Here is a 16217-nt window from a genome sequence, read left to right on the forward strand (position 1 = left end):
GATTAGTAACTTGAATTGTTAGTGGCTGTATCCTCAAAGGATGTTGAAGCATTGTAAAATTATTGTCCTCCTGAGAGGATACGTAAGTCCAAAAACATTTGATGTAAATTTAAGTCTACCAGGTTTTTAATCGTAGTATTCGCGTTATTTTAATTTTGACTAGCATTTCATACACTCTCCAGCGGCTGAAGGGATGATGTAAATCCAACTTGGGTCCATGCAGGTAACCAAGGTTCTGTAAGTCCCCATGGCCCCGACCCGTGAAGGTCCCGGGGTAGAATAGGCCTTCAGCAACCCATGCTTGCTATAAAAGGCGACTATGCTTGTCGTAAGAGGCGACTAACGGGATCGGGTGGTCAGGCTCACTGACTTGGTTGACACATGTCATTGGTTCCCAATTGCGCAGATCGATGCTCATGTTGTTGGTCACTGGATTGTCTGGTCCAGACTCGATTATTTACAGACCGCCGCCATATAGCTGGAATATGGCTTAGTGTGGCGTAAAACTAAACTCACTCACTCACCCCATGGCCCCTAGTATGGTGATGTACTTTCAGTCTTTGGAGATCTATAGTCTGTTTTTATAATGTTTTGTCCAGATAGAGATATTAGTTTTAACCTTCCACACTAGTTTTAAATTGTAACTGTGATATTCTAGTTGTTTTACTGTCCTTTGACGACAGGTTTATTTATGAAACACATATCTTCCCTTTCAGTATTAAATGTTCTCGTCACGATATGGCTGAAATATTGTCGATGTTACGTTAAATATTAACTCACTAACCCATTCTTCTAGAATTCCAAATAACAGCTCTGTTTTTACTGCGGAAGCAAACGTCATATTAACAGTTCTTAAATATATTCAAAGACACCCGAAACGTAAACAATGTGCAATCTATTCGGACTCTCTTTCTTGCCTTCAGGCGATTAAAAATATTTCTTATAAACATCCACTTTTAATTGAAATTATTGAATTGTATAATGGTCTTGCTACTGGCCAATACGACATCGTCTTTTGTTGGTTACCCAGTCACGTAGGCATTTCTGGGAACACACTGGCTGACCACTCAACAAATCTGTGACACCACTCCTTATTCCATACACTGATTCTCACCTCCCTCCTCATTTTGGGACTACTGTATTAGAATTGTAATCTGTTTTAGTGTTTCCTCAAATTTTGTAATGTTTGACAAATGTTTACCAGCATCATGAACAGGTAGATCTAACTTGTGCGGAACACAGTGTACTGGGACAACACAGTTTGTATCTGTAGGAACTGTGGCAGCTACCCCACTTCTCTTGCCCATCATTACAGAGGCCCCATCAAACTAGATCAACTATATCATTGTATTCCGGCCCAACTCCCTTGGGAGCCTCTTTTATTCCATTTAGAACACCATCAGCATGACAGTGTTCTAAAGACATCGTTTCAGCATGGACAGACACAGGTTCTCCATCACGGCTTACATGGCAGGTAGAAACTGTCTCCTGTTCTGTGGCATTAGACTTAGTACTGCCATCACCTAGAATTGGGACAAAGTTTGCCCTTAATATGCCATCAATAAAGTTTGCTTTGAGAGATTCAGCGATTAATTTGACAAATTCTTTTGGCACACGTACGATTCCTGTATGAACTACCAGTCAACGTCTACACTATCAAGTAAGTCGAGATTAACTTCAAAATCACCCACAGACTGGTCACTAGATGTACTGCCCTCCCTACTATAACTGCTAGTTTCGTCGCTGGATGCCCCACTCTGTGAGTTTACTTATTTTTGTCAAACATTTCATACTCTCTATGAACATCAGATGCACTGTGTGAGTTAAGATAATCAATCGGAAAATGAGAAGTCCCTTCCAGAAATGTATTGCGCTTTCCCGTTGAAGTTGAGGGATATTTACAGCAAACTGCACGTCATGAGATATTTGTCTTGTACCTAGTCCATGGATACGCTTCAGCCCTCGTTGCTTGGAATTTACGTTCCTTCTTTCCATCATCATACAGTTTGTTTTTATCTGTATTTACTTCATTGTCATTCTTTTTTAGGAACCGTGCATCATTTAAGACCAAACTCATCACGTGAGCGTAGTTTTGACACCACGATGTTGTAGCAAACGATATCTCATTACTGCAAATCGTCTACCAAAAAGTGAAACTCACAACTGCGCGTGTAAATTTACTGAGATGACAAATATTCATAGCGAAGCCAATGTATGGAGCTAGCATTAAAAAATATGTAACACACTCACAACAGTGCATGTCAAAGTTATAAGGTAGCAAGCATGGACTAGCGATATCGAGGTTAGGAGCTTGTATGGAAATGATATGCGCATGCGCAAGGAACTAAGAAAAATAACTCTAAAAAAATCTGAGCAAAACGAATGCGACCCGGCAGGTAATCGAAGAAATACGTTGATAATTCCTTGCTGAATTTTAAATATACGACATATCTAACATTGGAACGTCAACTGGACACCGGGTACAGCGTGGTATACAGATTTGCTTGCCCAAGAGAAAAAAAACCCACAGTACTGGGAGTACAGTGCAGTGGGTTGTTTGCACCTCTGTATAAGGGCAACAACAATTTCGTTTACAAGATAAATGGTAAAACAAGAAATCGAAATAATAAGCTTGAAATTCAGCTTTTGATGGACTTAGTAGATCTTGCCAAAATTATAATTAATTATAGTTATAATTCATATCTTGCATCAAGAAAAATATAGTAAATTAGTGCTTGAGTATATTTAAAATAACCTTAAAAAATATTGTTATTTTCGACATTACCACCACTGTATTGTAGTTCATGAAGTTTTCATTTTCTTTTTCATTTATTTTGGAGGCAGCATTTTTCCTTCACAGTTTCATGACTACTTGAACTCTTATCATCCGTCATCTCACAAATTGTAAATTCCCATAGGAAATATACAGGATCTAATTCCCTTATCAATTTGGCCTTGGCAGTGGCATTTTACAGAAATGTGACAGAAAGAGCATTGTTGTGAATAAAACGGGATAGAATAGCTAAGAATTGAACAAATGTCTTCTGTTCTGTTGATCTATAGAATGTGTGTATTGCAACAAGTATGTCTGTCTATTCATTACCGATAAAATGATTAAAATAATATAAAATATTTAAAATGCCCATCTAAATTGTGTGCTGTTGTAAATTCAAATACTATTTAGACGAGTTATCTTGTTTGACAACGTCAAAACTGGTGAACAAACAAGGATCACAGCATGTTCATGATAGACTTAGGACAAATTCAGAACCTATCATAGTATTTGTCCTAGGTTAGGATATCCTAGCGGTGTGATACTTTCCGATAATAAGGTAGGTAGGTCATCTATCCGAGACCCCTGATCAAAGTTAGGGTATCCTAGGGCTAGGATCCTTTCAAGAATAGGGGACCAGAATATTGGACTACCTGCCCTGACCTCTAGGATGACGTCTACTTTATCCACGCCAGAACAGGCTCTGCTACCTTGTCTAAGCTGATCCTAAGTATCCAATCGACAAGCCACAACCTACACCAGTGTGTTCCAGGTCCCGAGAACCAGTGTCCAGCAGTACATCAACCTACATCCAGACCTTGAGATTACAGTCATCGGCACCGCTGAGACAGGGTTTCCTCATGTTGAGATAACGGGTGCTATTTACCATTGCTGTCAAACCGTTTGGAGGAAAGACCTTGGACTCGCAGAGGTGGAGAAATTCATAGGAACAGTTGGTCTGGCACTTCTCCCTTAGTGTGATGTCCAGGATATGTGGTTGGATGTAATGAACTCTTTTCCTGACTCCAGTTCCTGGATGCAGTGGAACATTTATTACATCTTGGATAGGGAAATTTGGTGTCTGGTTTTTAGTGAATCATGTGCCACTGATGGACTTTGGAAATGATGAAGATCATTTCGTGTGATTAAATAACTTATTGTTATTGATGTGATGCCAAGATTGTGATTATCAAGCAGACGCAGTACTATCTTTATTGTTTATTGACTGTCTATGTTGAACTCAATAAATATGTTGAATCAAGTCAACGTCTTTGCTCATCCATTATAAGGAATACGTATCAGTTTGAGGATAGGTTGTGCACTCAACCAGAATTGTTGTGTTAAAGTGTCTGAGTTTGGGGAGCTTATGGAATGCACACATGAGGGTACCTAATTTTCTCAGTAATCGGTAGACTGCTAGTGAGACTAATGATCCTTTTCTCTGTCAAAACGAATATGTCGTAAACATGTTAAACATGAACACGAATATATATCTGTATTGCTTAAACTGTTCAAACAGCCTCTTAGAATATGGTTTTCAGTTGACGAACCCCATATCGAGTTTATGATTATGGCGTTTTGTACATTATTTTTCAGATACATTTCTGCAATGGAAACATACAAAGATCAAACAATTGCTGATAGAATCTCCTTCTGGGGAAAGACTGAGCCCCACACGCCCGCCTTCATTTTCTGGAGCAAGAATGGCAGATATGTCTTGTCACGGGCAGATGTCCTGGATCTATCTAGTAGGTTTGCTTTCAGACTGACTGAACTTGGTGTTCATCCCGGAGATGTGGTGTGCATTGCTCTTCCCAACTGTCCAGAAAGAGTAATAGCAAACTTTGGTGTACATTTAGCTGGGGCTGTGGCAATGAATGGTCAAATTCTACGTTCTGATGGTCAAGATATCATTGAATCCATGCGAAAGGCTAACTGCAAAACTCTTATCACGGATCCAGATCAGGAAAATGGGGCTTGGAGTATTTGCAGTGGATTTTTCGATGTATTGGGTGGGGTGTACAGCTCTGAAATCAGATGTGTCAAAGTGCCAAGTCTGAAGAATGTGGTATATTGCAAAACGAAGAAACCAGAATGTGAGTTTTTCAGATCACTGCCGTCAACTGATAGGTATGTGAACAACAAGGCGAAGCCATCGGATGTTGCTCAAATATTCACAACATCAGGGAGTTCAGGATACACGAAGCTGGTCCCACATTCACACAAGGCCCTTCTGACGTTGGGAAAGACATTTGCTGAGATGTTGGGTGCATATGGCGAAAATGTGAAAGCTGTGTATAATGCTGCTCCACTTGGTTGGGCTGGGGGATTTCCATATTTTCTCCTTTCTTCTGGTTGGCAACAGGTTCTGATAGATTATTCTCTTGGGGTCCCCACAGATGATCTCCAGTTCGTATGGAACATCATCTGTCAGGAAGATATCAAATTGGCACTGCTGTCATCTTTCCAGATTACTGGCATTTGCAAAAGAAGAGACATGTGGGAATCAAAGCATCACAGACTGAATGTAATCGGGACTGGAGGCCAGCCATTGAAGAAGGGAAGTCTTGAATCCATTGGGCAAGTTACTGACGTTGTCCTTAATGCTTATGGCTCAACGGAAGTAGGGATGGTCACTTCCATTATATTCAGTGAGGAGAACACGTGTGACTTTAGGGAAAACATGGCAGGTTTTGCAGTGACAGGCGTGGATGTAAAAATTGTAGATTCAGGAATGGTTGAAGTTGAACCCAATGCTCTTGGAGAAATCCTCATACGATCAGAGACTGTAGCACACGGGTATCTTGGAGACCCACATTTATCAACCCTACACGATGGCTGGTTTCAAACAGGGGATATGGGTTATAAAGACAAGAAAGGGTGTTTGTTTATTGAAGGCCGAAGCTCCGACGCCATCATGCACGGCCCCTACATCCTTTATCCCACATGGCTTGAGGAGAAGCTCGCCAAATGCCCTGGGATTAAGCAGAACTATATTGTTCCCGTTCCCGACAAGGTTCTCCACCACGAGATATGTGCTTGCGTCCAACTGGAAGAGGAAGTCCACCTGACTCAAGATGACATCATAACATTTGTGAAAGGGGAAGTTAGTGCTGGCATTTCATCTGCTATGAACGTTGTTCCAAAGTATGTTGAGTTCTTTGACACATTTCCTGTCCTGAATTCTTTCAAAGTTGACCGAAAGCAGCTGGCGAAGCTTGCTATTGAAAGACTGCAACTGTGTCAGAGCTGAAATGGCTAGCAAGAGCTCTAACCCTGTCTTAATAGAATTACTCTTGAAATAATGTTATCTTTACTCACAAGGAATGTTGGAACATCAAACCAAACACACCCTCTTCACTGCATCCGTTTCCAAATTATGCATTAACACACTCAACACTCTTGTGTTATTTCGTCATTTAATTCTAATCAGAACCTACCCAGTGCTTATACCTCAGAGGAATAGATACTTGGACTAACACACTTGTTGTTTTAAAGCTCACATGTAAGGGCCGTGTGTGTGATTGGTCTGTTTTATACCGACCGACCGGTTGATATAGTGCAACCACTTTCTTTAGCACATACCTTCACATCTGTAGCCGCTAGAACACTGAAATATCCTTCATCTATTGTACCAGTTTAAGGAATCACTCCCAGAACACTTTAACAAGGATACTTCACCGACCCTATGACTAATAAAGGGTCAGATTAAATATAGCACATGTGAAATAGTAGAACTATGAGTGTCCTAATACCGTTTAATGTGTTGACAAATGTGACATATCTTGACATAAAGGCAAAACGTTCAAACACTACTAGCAAACATCAGTTTATATAGTGACCACTGACGTTGATTCCAGCAGCCACGATGTCTACTGCATCTCAAACGCGGCTACCAGTGACGTGGTGTTACGGGTGGACTAACTGCAGGTTACCTACAGTGGATTCTGGCTGCCCTTAAACGTCAATGAACCGTGCCCCTGGATATCCCTACATTGTTAGCATGAAGTCTGCTGAAGACCAGCTGCGTTAAGCAAACGAAATGCATGTGTCCATCATCTTGGACTGTTGTGACTCTGATCGAAGTGCGTATTCCACGAATAGCTCTCTAACAAACATTAAAGTGGACTGCTGCCTGACGATTAGTTTGACCAGATTCCAAAAGGTCTGTACCCTGAACCCTTCCAGCAAATATAAAAAACGTCTCATTTTAAGCTGCGATTTAAAACAGGTAACTGAACAGTGAAGGACAGTAAAAAAGCATCTGTCCGTGTGTATTGTCGTCCACTTTCTATGGATACAGCGACTCGCATGTGCAAATCATTGACATTAAGTTGCAGATGTGTTTGCGCCATTTGCAATAGAATGTATCTGACGTTAAAGAAAGTAAGAATGACATTTCAAGGGCCTGATGTGTTTCCATATTATTAGGAAAGTTTGCAAAACATTCTTTTCTCAGAAATTGTGCTACAATAGCTTGACCCTTCATTAATGACGCCGTGTATAAATGGAGCAAACATTTGACTTTGCAAGGTTTTGGGAACATAGATATTTGTTCTTGGTTTTTTTTTCTTCTCAATATTGTATTTCGCCATTGCCTTTATAGAGTGAGCGAGTTAGGTCGTTAGTTTAGCTTTACGCCGCACGCTACAATATTCCACCTATATGGCAGCGGTCTGTAAATAATCGAATCTGGACCAGAAAATTCAGTGATCAACAGCATCAGCATCGATTTGCGCATTTGGGAACCGATAACATAACGAGATCAGCGGGCCTGACCACCCGATTTATTCTACCCCGGACTTTCATGGGTCTGTCTTTTCTGTACATTATATAAACATTAAACCTGGGCCTTTGTTTCCACAGCAGAATCTCAAGTTCGTTGATGGCTGCTTTAAACACAGATGTGATGGGATTTTTAAAAAATAATAATTGAAGAAACAGCTCAATAAATAGCACATGTTACGCCACTGACTTACAATCATTCTCTAATTCTATATTGTTTCCAAGTAGTTCATGCACTAACATCTACGTAGCATATGCGGAGTATATGAGAATAAATGGAGATGTAATTCAGTCATGATTCTAGCACTTTTTTTGCAGTCTAGGAAATTAGTGAGTGAGTGAATGGGTGCCGATGTGTAGACAATCTCAGTTATACACTATTATGCACAGGTATGTTAAATATCATGTGGAATTAAAGTTAGTCAAAGTTACAAAAAGTTACAAAGACGCATGTTTCGACTAACATTGTTTGTGTGCACGCACAGTACGTTGGTGAGGTGGGGTGAATGGATTTAACGTTGTGTTTAAAAATGTTTCGCTCATATGACGACGTGCGTGTGTGTGTATGTGTGGCTAGCTCACTGAGATACCATGCCACAGTTAAGTATGAAGACCCCACTCGGACACCATAGACGTGCCCTTAACGTCTTTTGGTACGACATGGCCGGGGATCGAAGACGCGACGTTTTGACTTTAAAGGATATGTACAGCAGAAATCTTAATTCATATTGTTGAAAAAAATCTTGATGAAATTTGTACCTTATGATACCTTATAGGTACCTTAGGTACGTTTTTATTAATTTTGTTTGTTTGTTTCGATTTTTTGTTGTGTTGTGGGGAATTTTTTTCCCCACATTTCTTGACATTTCTTGGGGTGGGATTTGTGGGAATCAACGCACTGATTGGTCGTAATGCATGAAAATTTGAACGCTCGGGGGTAAAGAGATGACTTTCATCACCACGTGCCAATACCAAGTCTTTATCAGCAACAACAGAACAGGGAATAATTCAGCAGCAGGACAACGCCAGATCCCACACAGCGCGCATTGTCCAGAACGTTTTGAACGCCCAGTATATCCAAGTTTTTCCATGGCCACCACGCTAACCGGATTTAAACCCCATGAAGCCCTTGTAGGATCATCTGAATCGTCAAGTGAGAAGACGACCACGACCCGTAGCGAACCGACAGGAACGTGCAGACGCTCTCAGGAACGAGGGGAATAGGATTCCGAATAACGTCATTCGTCGACTGTCGATAGGACGCGAATGCTGCTAGAGGTGGTCACACTCGATACTAAGGATATGTATGCGTGACTAGAGACTTGAAATGACTGAGACGTTCCATGATTGACTCTTCTTACATCTGTAAACTGTGCTATTCCTACCCCTTTGTCCATTATTTGAAAGGTGCTCTTCATCTTTGGTGAGTTTCTTTATAGACACTGTTGGTGCATTGTCCCAAATACTAGCTTTAATAAAGGCCGGCACTGTAACTTAAAAACATTGTTTGGCCTGGATCTTTAATAGAGGTATTCACTTTCTTTTGCCCACTAGTTTCTTTTATCAAAATGATGCCCAGGATGCGATTCCTGCAGAAATGGTTTCACGTTAATGATTCACAGCTCCTGGAAGAAAGGTATCTCCGGGCTAGATTCTGATTACAGGGCCTTGACCTTGGTCTGTTGGTAACAGCCTTTTATGAAACTTGTGCAACTGTAATTCTGTAGAAACATTGTTTTCATAATTAGCTACATTTTAGTACTTTCATATTTGGTAAACATTAATTTCTTGAATTAAATATTCACCAAATAAACCTTTTTCAGGGTGTTGATCATTACACGACCAATCATGCAGATGAGAACTTTGGAGGAATTACTCAAGGAAGTGTACAAGACTGTTTTAATTATCTGATTATCTTTGTTTAAACATCTGTCATGAGCAAGTTACTCAACACCAATATTAGATTAAAATTGGTGTGATCAGAGAATATTCTGTTAGAATAAATCTGTTGCAATTAATGTTTCCAAAGTTCCTTTGAAACTGGTCCACTGATAAATTGCCTTAGAAAACATCACCTTTCATAAGAACTTATCCGTATATTTCTAAACACAACAACTAAAGTTTTCTTAAGATTTACTTTCATTCTTGTTTCCTACAGAATAGTTCAAGGGCATTCATTTTTTCTGCAGTTGAATATGCACGTCTGAAAGAGCCGAAACATCATTAGCAAACATAGGGACATACACATTAAAACCAGCGTAAATATATAGTCCCTTACCACTTTCTTGTTGCTTGATTCTACATAAATGATTACTAAATATAATAAATATTTGAGGGCTCAAATGCATTCCTGACGGGTACCCTTATTAGTTTAGAAAGTCCCTCACGGAGAGCAATAAAAGTTCATCGTGATGAAGTATATCGAAAGCTTTTGAAAAAAAATAATAAAACCTAGCCTGTTTTTACATGACTACTTCTGTACCATAGCCTGAAGTGTAAAAATGCAGTCTATTGTAGAATAGTTTTCCCTGAAACCAGCTTGATATTCACAATTGATATTATTTACATCGCACCAAATATAAATCTTTTATTTGAAATTGGTTTACAAAAATTACAAAGGGAGTCCATGAAGGATATACCACGGTAAGTATCCAGGGTCGTTCTTACGACAAGTTTTCGACAAGACAAAAAATGCCCTCACCCCAATGGGAAGTCATGCAGTGAGAGTAAGGACGATAAAACGCATTGACTCCTTTAGAAATCGCTTTTGCTCATGTCATATCCGTAAACTGACGTAAATCACATATTATATCGTTAGGAAAGTGTCATAAACATTCCCCAGTCATGGTCGCGGCCATGTTTTAGTACTGCACTAAATATCAGCTTCCTGTATTCTGATTGGTCAAAGATACCTTGCAACCATGTTGAGTCACTGGGTTTTTTTTTTCATTTTATGTCTTCTAAATAATTAACATTACATGTAATTTAACTAGAAATGTTTTAATGCTATTAGGCGATCTAAATGACATACACAATTGTAAACGCCTAAGTTTGTATTCACTATATATGTTGAAGTACTTGGATACAATCTGGTTCATAAACAAAGAGAAAAGGAGAAAAATGGCACAGGTTTTTGGTGAAGAAGCAGAGGAAACAGACGAGCAGATTTAGATGGTAAAATGTGCTTAGGGTTGACAAACTTCACCCATGTCAAATCTGTCTGGCATCAAACTGACATTGTGGGCATTCGTGCCTTAGGATGCTCATATATTCCTTATGAAATTTATGCTTTTTAGTTTGTTGATTTCCATATATCTTTTCCAGCGATCACAAGATTTATTGGGTGAAAGTGACATCCAGAACAGTTCTTACAAATTTGAAACCGCCGTTACATTCTCTGTCCCAAGAGTTTTTGATACAGTGTACTCATGAGATATCCTTGTTGCATGAATTTAATTCAATTTGCGGACATTCACGCCAGCTCGGTGGTTGTAAATTTTAACATCTATAAATATCATTTTCTGACTGATTCGGGTGCTCAGTGAGAAGGAAAAAACAGGAAAATGTTTGTGTCTGTTGTTTTAATACTTTTACGTGTGACACATCTTTTCAGAAATGAAACTGAATGCTCTTTATTTTTAGAAACAATAGCTAGTTTTGACGATCTTCAGCGAGTCAGCCACTTAATGTACTGATGTTCAGCTCCAAATATTGAAAGGTGTAGGAAGGGACGTTTATAAAGATTCCAAGTTCTTTAACGGACATCACATTTGGTGGTTGTTGTGACCCATATAATAGGAAATGATCTCGTTCTCCGTCTGAATACATAGATGAACAAACGTCCGTGATTTACACTTGTTGGTCAAAGAATTTCCTTCAAGAACTTTCCTCAGACATTCATATTTTTAACATATTTCCATAAATGTTCTAAGTTAATTTTGCAAAGAGTTCAGAAAACCTGGGGGTCTTCTCACTATTACTTAGGGAAACGTAACCGGTACTTTGGAATTGCGTTTTCAGTCTTCAGTCGCAGGAGCATAAGTTCGTTTCGGCTTTTTAAAGGAATTTGAATTGTCATGTCAGTATGAATAAGCATAAACGACAAAACCCTTTCCACATCCATTTGAAATATCTGCTAAAAGCAGGGTTCATTGTAAAACTGTGGCTACATCATGAGCAGATATTGTTTTTCAGCAGTGTTACAGCTGTGTGATGTTGTCTAGACCAGACAATCCAATGATAGTCACTAAGCGATACGATGACGGAGCTTGTGTTTATGAAACACAATGAAATATTGATGATACCTGGTGTTCACCTCCCACCGGTGGTAACCGGTATAAACATGGTAGGTCTATTCAGCTGTCCCCCTGAAATAATACGGGAACGTATGGTTAAAATCAAAATAAGGAATTGCATCATTTTGTCACTGGTACTTTCTTCTACATGGCCCCATATAACTCTCTGACAGCGTTAATGGCGTCATGAAAGTTGTACTCTCGATCAAACAACTTCCTAGTGTTGTAACAGACACTCTTTGAAATCCCCATAAAACGAGCACGCTCCATTGTTTCTCAAAATTTGTGAAATATTTCAAAACTATTGAAATAGAAATTACATGCTTTGTGTGACTTAACATCACGATGGCATTGTATTACTGATAAGATGAAATACCAGACGCGCATTCCACCCTTTAAGCCTTGGTTGGTTGTTGCAAGAGAAGGATAATAAAACAAGGAATAGTAGAACCGTAGGTTTGATCTTTGTGAATATCTAAACTATCTGGTGTAAGCGGCTCATCTCATCAAAACTGAAGAAAACATTTCATGTGGGGAGGGGGACAAAGTTGTATTGCTGTACATAGATTCACAAAATGATTGACCATTCACGCTGTGCCTTGAATTTCGTGAAAACACTTCAATGTGTTTCATAATGTTTACGTACCTGTGTGTCGCTTTTAATGTAAGATGTAAGATAGCCAGCACATTTTATATGCCTCACATGATGTCAGTTCTTTCTGTAAAATTGGATGGGTTAGACCACGGTGGAAGTCTCCGGAACTGTCTCAGTAGAACACATATTCAAACAGAGCTCATCACACCTTACAGGTACGATGCATAACAGCTGACACACTGTTGCTCAAGACTGTTTGATGGTACAAGACGTCTGTACCACGCTGTGAACGCATGACATTGATCACATGTACATGCTACGTCCAGATGTTATGCAGTCCAGATTTCATCAGGGACTCAGTATTCTGAGTTAGGGTTAGGAATGTCATGAAAAAATGGATCGCCAACTTCTTGGCGCCATGTATTCTAAGATTTTATATGCAAGGCAAAGGATGAGCCAACAGATCATTGCAGAAGATTGGCCAATGAGACATCGCCTCCAGACAAATTAAATAGTACACACGGTAAACAGCCATATGTTCCTTATAAACAAAGTGCGGGAAGAGAAAGGGCAATTTGAAATTTGCTCAAACACAAATTATGCACAGGACTTGATTGATAGAACCTAGCCGATTCTACCAACAGTCAAGATGAAGTGAGGGTCGAAAGGGTATACTGGTGAAGGGAATGATGCAAAAAGTGCCCTCAGCCACCAGAATCATGTGCTCCACCGACACAGGATTCGTAACCGACAATAAAACAGACGAGCAAAGGTGTGCTGTGGATCAATGATATTGTGAACGTTCCTCAGAAATTACCTGTAGGAAGCTGCTCTTCACGACAGTCGACTTACAAGGACCCAGATTTAATATCAGGTTGTACTCCTCTTAAAACTGTAAAGGCGACCACGTTCTTGTGTTTGATGCCCGATGTAAAAGTTGGACCTCTGGCCACATATAAAGAAAATTAGAAAATATTTCTTTTTATGTTTCTTTTTTTACCATGATTTTAACTTTGAAGTGGGACGAGAACCAATCTACCTTCTCCATATACTCGAAACACAAACATCAAATTCGGTTGTGATTGCTATCATCGTCTCAGGTGTGCCCTGCATAAACAACCTTTGACTTCTTTTATGAGTTCACCTTTAAGATCTAAGACTTTGTTTTCGGTCTCTTTGATAGTCTTTAATCAATGATGATGAACCACTGTTAAAATGAAACCAACCCTACCTTCTGGAAAGACAGGATGTATTCAATGAAACTCTCAACAGGATGTGGTCACAACACCAGTTTAGTTACTGTATAAACTGTTGAGAAACTGTGTTAAACCAGAAGCTACTCCAACTCTCTACACAACAAATAAATAACATGAAAAAGAAAGATCTCCCCAGTCAGTCTTTCTGTGTAAACAATGTATATCCATCAATCCAACATGCAGATGATATATGAACAAATAACCGTAGTTCAGGAAGCCTCAGCAATATGAAGGTTCTTCTTCAGCCAATTTATCTACAAACAGGTCCATGATAGTCATTTATTGCACTTTTTTCCTGATACAATTCAGCAATGGAGGCACACATCGGTCAAACAATTCCTGATAGAATCTGCTTCTTGGGAAAGACTGAGCCCCGTTTCAGCAACGTTTCACGTTTTGGAGCAAGAATGGCAAATATGTCTTGTCACGGGGAGATGTCCTGGATCTGTCAAGTAGATTTGCCTTCAGACTGACAGAACTTGGTGTACAGTCTGTAGATGTGGTGTGCATGTGGTCTTCCCAACTGTCCAGAAAAGGTCATAGTAGGCTTTGGTGTACATTTAGCTAGAGCTGTGGCAATGAACGTCCAAATTCCACGTTCTGATGGTCAAGATATTATTGAATCCATGCGAAAGGCTACCTGCAGAACTCTAGTCACGGATCCAAATCAGGAAAATGGGGCGTATTATATAAGGTGTATTTGCTGTGGTTATTTCGATATCGTATCGGATGGAGAGTACAGCTCTGAAATCAGATGTGTACGTGTACCAAGCACTTGGTAGAATGTGATATATTGCAAAACGAAGAAACCAGAATTTGAGTTTCTCGGATCACTGCCTTCAAATAATAGTTATGTGAATAACACTATGAAACCCTCAGATGTTGTTCAAATATTTACAACATCAGGGAGTTCGGGTTCCACAAAAGTGATCCCGTATTCCCACAAAGCCCTTCTGATGTTGTGAAAGAAGATGACTGATGTCATGGGGGCACATATCAAATATAAGAAGTCTGTTTACAATGCTGCTCCACTCGGTTGGTCTGGAGGTTTCCCATACTACTTCCTTTTGACTGGTTGGCAACGGGTTCTGATAGATGATTCTGTTGGAGTCCCCACAGACGATCTCCAGTTCGTATGGAATATCTTCTGTCAGGAGGATATCAAATTAGCATGACTTCCCTCTTTCCAGACTGTCGGTATTTGCAAATGAAGAGACTTCTGGGAATCAAAACATCACAAACTTCATCTTATCGCGACTGGTGGCCAGCCATTGAAGAAAGGAAGTCTTGAATCTATTGGACAACTTACTGTTGCAGTCCCTAACAGTTATGGCTTGACAGAAGTCGGGGTGGTCAGTATCATGGTGTTCAATGGGGAGAACGTGTGTGATTTTAGGGAAACTGTGACACGTTTTGCAGTGTCAGGGGTGGATGTAAAAGTTGTTGATTCAAAAATGGTTGAACTTCAACCCAATGCTCTTGGAGAAATCCTAATTCGATCAGAGATTTCAACCAAAGGATATCTTGGAGACCCACATTTATCAATGCTACAAGATGGCTAGTTTCGAACAGGAGACCTGGGTTATAAAGACACGAAGGGGTGTTTGCTTGTTGAAGGCCGAAGCTCTGACGCCATCATGCACGGCCTCTACGTCCTTCATCCAACATGGCTTGAGGAGACGCTTGCTAAATGCCCTGGGAGTAAGCAGAACTATATTGTTCCCGTTCCCGACAAGGTTCTGCACCACGAGATATGTGCTTGTGACCAACTGGAAGAGGGAGCCAGGATGACTCAAGATGACATCATAACTTTTGTGAAAGGTGAAGTTGGTGCTATGAAAGGGTCAGCAGCTGTAAATGTTGTTCCAAAGTATGTTGAATTCTTTGACACATTTCCAGTCCTGAACTCTTTCAAAGTTGATCGAAAGCAGCTGGCGAAGTTTGCTAGTGAAAGATTGCAAGTATAGCTGTCGTGTCAGATCTGAAATGGCTAACAAGCGCTCCTAAAATGTTTTTTTTCGTAGTACAAATACTCCAGAAACATAGTTTGTATTGCTCACATGGGCTGTTTAGATATTCAAACCTGACTGCATCATTGTCCAAGTTATGTATTAACACACTCTTATGTTATTCCATCATTTAAATGTATTCAGGACATACTCCATGTGCATAGCTCAGAAGAACAGAAACTGAAATCAAACTTGCTTGTGAATATGGTAGGTGATTGGTCTCTTTATACAGATTCACAAGCTTACTGACTCCCCATTTTTCATGAATAAAGAGTGTAGGGTTACGTTGATAGAGCACTTAGGATATTCTTCATCTATTTTAGAAATTCGAAAAATAGCTTCCTTTTTAAATAGCATTGTGTAATCACTTCCAGGCGAGTTTAACAAGTGTGTTCCATGTAATACGACTAACGAATGGAACAAATACATCTATTTAACTTTGCAGCAGTCATGGTGGAGCATGCATATTCTCTTTCTTGTGTTTCTTCAGATTTGTTTCCATGG

At 39.8% G+C, this 16217-nt stretch overlaps 1 protein-coding gene and 1 pseudogene across 1 annotated transcript; both read left to right on the forward strand.

The window, feature by feature from the left end:
- The first annotated feature begins 4382 nt into the window (after positions 1 to 4382).
- On the forward strand, positions 4383 to 6026 carry LOC137297340 (3-[(3aS,4S,7aS)-7a-methyl-1,5-dioxo-octahydro-1H-inden-4-yl]propanoyl:CoA ligase-like). The gene has a single exon (XM_067829350.1). It carries the CDS (start codon positions 4383 to 4385, stop codon positions 6024 to 6026), a length of 1644 nt encoding a protein of 547 aa, XP_067685451.1.
- A 7989-nt stretch (positions 6027 to 14015) lies between these two features.
- Positions 14016 to 15671, forward strand: LOC137295530 (3-[(3aS,4S,7aS)-7a-methyl-1,5-dioxo-octahydro-1H-inden-4-yl]propanoyl:CoA ligase-like; annotated as a pseudogene).
- The last annotated feature ends 546 nt before the right edge of the window (positions 15672 to 16217 follow it).

The sequence above is a fragment of the Haliotis asinina genome, chromosome 9 (assembly GCF_037392515.1).
Source record: "Haliotis asinina isolate JCU_RB_2024 chromosome 9, JCU_Hal_asi_v2, whole genome shotgun sequence".
In the NCBI taxonomy this organism is placed as follows: domain Eukaryota; kingdom Metazoa; phylum Mollusca; class Gastropoda; order Lepetellida; family Haliotidae; genus Haliotis; species Haliotis asinina.